The sequence below is a fragment of the Haplochromis burtoni genome, unplaced genomic scaffold, assembly GCF_018398535.1.
Source record: "Haplochromis burtoni strain Fernald_Lab_line unplaced genomic scaffold, NCSU_Asbu1 Contig_46, whole genome shotgun sequence".
Classification (NCBI taxonomy): Eukaryota; Metazoa; Chordata; class Actinopteri; order Cichliformes; family Cichlidae; genus Haplochromis; species Haplochromis burtoni.
Window position 1 is genome coordinate 285775 of NW_024582407.1, and position 5841 is coordinate 291615.

The following is a 5841-nucleotide window of genomic DNA, read 5'->3' on the forward strand; positions in this document are numbered from 1 at the left end:
TTTCCTCTAATACTAGTTTTTAAATCCTAGATGTTTGATGCTTTTACAGGTTTTATGTCCAAAAAAGATAACATAAAATATTACTGATATTTTTACTTCTCTTCCAAATCGAGCGTGAATTCCCCCCCAATAATCCTCAGCTTTTGACTGATCGAACCCATCCAGCACCACATCTACAACTTGGTCAATACGCCCTGTAAAATTATATCACTCTTTCAAAGGACACTTGCAATGCACAGTTGTGTAAGTGCTTTCAGAAAGACCTATAGGGGGCGTGCGTTACGTCCTTTGCCTTTCGTGTTACCTTCACTGTCACTTTTCTTTTCCCCAAATTTCAAATGTATAATTTCAAAACATACCACCACTGTAACAGCGTTGTTTTTTTTTTATATAAAAAAAAGTTTAAAGGTCGCTTATGAGCCCATTTAAGATGTCGTTCGGCAAGCGTCCTCGCTGAATTGCCCCTGATTTTCTAAGTTACGACCCTTTGAGTGGCAGTGAAGGCAGCAAACACTGTTCGTTATGTCATTTATCAACCATGGCTGCACCCGTCGCTCTTATTCAAGGTGCGAGCAGAGGACTGGGCTTTGGATTCTGCAAATATATACTTAAAAATAAATCACTCGCTACTGTTGTAGCAACATGTCGAAACCCGGACGGGGCTGCAGAATTGCGGAGCCTGGCCGGCCAACACCCGGGCCGACTGATGGTCCTCAGACTGGACGTGAACCACGAGGAGGACATCCGCGGAGCTGCAGAGAGGGTTAAGGAGAGTTTCGGTCGGCTGGATCTAGTCGTCAACTCCTCGGCAATGCTTCACCCTTCGGGGAAAGGAGAGACCAGCTTGAGGGATGTTTCTGCACAGGTAGACCTTTGTTTTAGTGTGAGAAGCCACATTTCCGTAAAAACTGGAGTAAAAGTTAGTTTAACTCACTGTCGTGAGTCAAACTGTTGCCTGTGTAGAAAATACATGCACAGAAGTAGTGCAAAAAACTTGGTGAGACACCATCATCATAGAAGCATTTGGATTTCCCCCTGTAATGGTACATACATTGGACTTTTTCTAACAATCTCTGGTGGTCCTTAAACTGTGCTGGTGATGTCTGTGTCCAGCAAGAGAGTCTGAAATCGGCAACACCAAATTCATTAAATCCTTAACCGAATTAAGTAACTTTTTTCCCATTTTTAGGGTATCATTTCCACCTTAACGACTAATACAGTGGGTCCCCTGGTCATGGCCAAGTATTTCTCCCCCCTCCTTCTTAAGGGCAGTGGTGGATTTGGTCAGCAGCCTGCAGAGAAAGCCAAACAGCACAGCGGGATCATTGTTAACATCACAGCGAAAGTGGGATCAATTGGAGACAATGGTATCTGGTGGTTCCAAAACACTTTGTGCATACATGTCATGTAGGCAGTGGCACTTCCAGACCAAATTTATCAGTGGGACCAGTGTTTTGTTTTGTTTTTTTTAATCGGAGCACAGAACAAAACAAAAAAGATTTTTTTTAAATATATTAAGCACATACTGTACAGGATTGACAGTCTCTGTTTCCGATCCCTCGTTCTTTGCATCCTCTCCAGCTAACTCCTCTTTCTCTCTTTCATCCCCTCATGATCTTCATCCTCTCTCTCTACACTGTTCTTTGTTAACAGGGGAAAAACCCACCAGCTAAACGGCTTCAGATTTAAAAGAGCAAGTGTGCAGCACCCTAAACAGTCCATGTTGAACACCTCAGCAATTTAATTCCAGTTACCGTGCCACTGCATATCACCATAAGAAATCAATTAATTATTATCTCTTGAGCACAGAGGCCAGAGCTAGTTCTACGGGGGCATTGGCCCCTGTCTAAAACCACCTATGCACGTAGGCAGCACCACTTTTGTCACTTAGCTGAAGGACAGAGCATAGTTACAAAGCAGATATTTCTCTTTTGTTATAATGTGCATGCATGCACAGTGGTAAAATGTTCATCTCTAACACTTTTTTCTCAGGTCTTGGAGGTTGGTACAGCTACAGAATGTCTAAAGCAGCTCTTAACATGGCCACTAGGAATTTGTCTATAGAGCTGGGCCGCAGTCGACCCAAGGTAAGTGTTTTCATACATGCTTCATTAATGTCTTGATGCATGCTCAATCATCAAGTTAAGGAAATCCCAAAGAGTTGAATCTATTCATGTGGTTGTTTGTTTGGTTGGCGTTTTCAGCGGGAGAAACATTTCGTCATTCGTCCAAGTGACTTCCACCCTTATGTGTCGGGAGTATCAGAACAGCTGAGACGCATTTTCTCTTAAGACTGGGTCTCTGTTGTTTTCAAACCCCAAGACACACTGTGCCAAAAATTGGTCCACCCAAAAGATATGTCACAAATAGAGTAATATAGTGTACGCTGTTAAGTGCCAGGAGGATTGCCAGGATTTATACATCGGGGAAACCAAACAACCTCTGGCTAAACGGATGGCACAGCACACAAGAGCTAACTTGTCAGGCCAGGACTCCGCAGTCTGTTCACACCTACAGGCCATGAGATACTGTTTCAATGATGAGGATGTACACATCCTGGACAGGGAGGAACTCTGGTTTGAGCAGGGAGTCAAGGATTTACACGAAAAGGGAAAAAACATCTCTGAGCTTAAGGTCTAAGATGCTTGTTACTGGTGTTTGTATCTTTCTTTTAGAGCATGGATTAGGGCATGCCCTTATACATAGATCCCATAGCCCATAATGATGTTTTTTTTTCCCCAGGTTGTTTGTGTGTCCCTACATCCAGGAACAGTGAACACAGACCTCTCCAGGCCTTATCACCGGAATGTGCCACAAGACAAGCTGTTCAGCGCTGAACACTCTGTGAACTGTCTAATGAGCATCGTTGACACACTAAATATAGAAAAGACTGGAAAAGCGTACAGCTGGGATGGAACCGAACTCCCGTGGTAGAATTTCTAAGAGATGAATTTCACCACTTCTGGTCTTAATGGTGAATTTCTGAGCAGTGTTGAGACAATGTGGAGATGAGCTGGACTTCATGCTATTGCTGTACAAGACATTTGTGCTCAAGTGACAGTTCAGATGGTCAATGAAAAAACTATTTTACTACCTCATAATTATCCAAAGTGCTTAAATCATCTGTAGCACATACAGCTTTTGTGTGAAGCCATTATTGACAATGTATCTGGTTTCAATATTTCATACAACTCTCATATAATTTAGTACTGCTCATTTTAATGGTAAAAATCATGTAATATCTCACTAATCTTGACGTCTTTCCCCAATTCAGTAATATCATCAGGTGGTTTGTATTAAAGGTGAATAAATTATCTGACTGTTTAAAATTTGTGGTTGCATTACACACACAAGCAGTCATTTTGGAAACAAGTGCTGTGGACATACAGTATGTTTTAAGAAAAAAAGATTGCATGGCTGGAGTTAATCTGCTAGTACATTCTACATGCAAATGTTGCACAAAGACTAACTCCTAAAGATAAAATAATAAAATCCTTTACATAGGATCTGTAAGATTTTTTTTTTCATCCACATCAAGTCTGAAACTGATTGTGATAAAAGTTAATCCCAAATAATCTGACTCTTTATGAGATATAAAGATGAAGCTATTTGGCAACTGGAAAAACCCCAGCAGTCATGGCTCAGTCTGTTGCAATCTTCCACCAGAGGTGTAGTCACAAAACAATTGGTGCTTTCACCACCTCATATATTCAGAAAAAGTTAATTTAATATCAAATCAAATCACTTTTATTGTCACATCACATGTGCAGGTACATTGGTACAGCACATGTGAGTGAAATTCTTGTGTGCGAGCTTCACAAGCAACAGAGTTGTGCAAAATACAATAATGTAAACAAGCAAAATACAAGAATGGCTACATCTGAAACTAATAAATATATGTACAATATATAATAGTATATGCATTTCTGGATGTGTATACTAAATATTTTTCTACGTGTGTGTGTGTGTACACATATTTTACAAATTAAATAGAGTAAACAATAAATAAAATAAATAATAAAAAAATATACAGAGTTGAGACATGTGCAAAACAGTGGCATTACTGTACAGTATGGAGTGCATAATGTTAAAGTTCCAGTAGTGAAGCTGAGGTGTCTATGAGTGTTCAGCAGTCTGATGGCCTGGTGGAAGAAGCTGTCTCTCAGTCTGCTGGTACGGGACCGGATGCTGCAGAACCTCCTTCCTGATGGAAGCAGTCTGAACAGTTTATGGCTGGGGTGACTGGAGTCCTTGATGATCCTCCCCGCTTTCCTCAGGCAGCGCTTCCTGTAGATGTCTTGGAGGGAGGGAAGCTCACCTCCAATTATCCGTTCAGAGCACCGCACTACTCGCTGGAGAGCTTTGCAGTTGTAGGCGGTGCTGTTGCCATACCAGGTGGTGATGCATCCAGTGAGGATGCTCTCAATGGCACAGTGATAGAAGGTCCTGAGGATGCGGGGGCTCATGCCGAATCTTTTCAGTCTCCTGAGAAAGAAGAGGCGCTGCTGCGCCTTCTTCACTGTTTTGTTTGTGTGTACTGACCACGTAAGATCCTCAGCCAGATGTACACCAAGGAACCGGAAGCTGCTCACTCTCTCCACAGCAGCGCCGCTGATGGTGATGGGGGTGTGTACTTCTCTGCACCTCCGGAAGTCCACTATCAACTCCTTTGTCTTTGCGACGTTGAGGGTGAGATGGTTGTCTTGACACCAGTGGGTCAGGGCGCTGACCTCCTCCCTGTAAGCCGTCTCATCACATGTTGGTGATAAGACCCACCACTGTAGTGTCGTCCGCAAACTTCACAATGATGTTGGAGTTGTTAGTGGCTGTGCAGTCGTAGGTGTAGAGTGAGTACAGGAGAGGGCTCAGTACACACCCCTGTGGAGCACCAGTGTTCAGTGTGATGGGGGATGAGGTGATGCTGCCCAGTCTGACCACTTGGCGTCTGTCAGACAGGAAGCTAAGGATCCAGCTGCAGAGGGAGCTGCTCAGTCCTAGATCCTGCAGTTTCCTGTCCAGCTTCGAGGGAACGATGGTATTGAATGCTGAGCTGTAATCTACAAACAGCATTCTCACATACGTGTCTCTCTTCTCCAGGTGTGACAGGGCAGTGTGTAGTGTCAGGGCTATGGCATCATCAGTGGAATATGTAATTATATGTAATGGATTGCATTTATATAGCGCTTTTCTAGGCACCCAAAGCGCTTTACAATTCCACTATTCATTCACTCTCACAAACTGGTGGAGTTGTAGCCACAGCTGCCCTGGGGCAGACTGACAGAACATTCCGGTTACAGATGAGCTTCCCAATCCCCTGAGCCACGGTCGCCCCGTAATCATAAGAAGTAATCATAAGAAAATGAATACAACTCCAATAATGTAAATAGATTACTGCATTTGTAGGCTTTTGGTTTTGTAAGTTGCTTTTTAAAACAAGATTTACACTTTAAATAAAAGATTTCACTACATATAAGATAATATTCATAGTTACACGGTTACTTCTATGACTAGGTGGGTCGGTTTTGCTGTCAATTATAAAGCATGTGTCTTTTTGTTTAATTGTTGTTGGTCAATAATTGTTAGTCAACCTATGTTTCACAAGTAGTAATAAAGTCAACCACACCTCATCACTGTGTTTTTGCACGGAGGATGGTTTTTATTTAGAGCATGTAAAATTACATTAAGGATCAGCTCGGAGCCTCTTCTTGTTTATAGTGGTGATGGACAGGTTGACAGATGAGGTCAGGCTGGCGTCTCCATGAACTGTAATGTTTGTAGACAATGTCAGAGTAGGGAGCAGGTGAACAGGAAGATGAGAGATGAGATAGCCTTTATTTGTCA

At 42.5% G+C, this 5841-nt stretch overlaps 1 protein-coding gene across 1 annotated transcript; it reads left to right on the forward strand.

The window, feature by feature from the left end:
- The first annotated feature begins 465 nt into the window (after positions 1–465).
- zgc:65997 (uncharacterized protein LOC794398 homolog) lies at positions 466–3799 on the forward strand. The gene is made up of 4 exons (XM_005941287.2): positions 466–865; positions 1190–1367; positions 1993–2087; positions 2743–3799. The coding sequence occupies exons 1-4, from the start codon at positions 539–541 to the stop codon at positions 2932–2934; spliced, it is 792 nt and encodes a 263-aa protein (XP_005941349.1). The 5' UTR covers positions 466–538; the 3' UTR covers positions 2935–3799.
- Positions 3800–5841: the final 2042 nt, after the last annotated feature.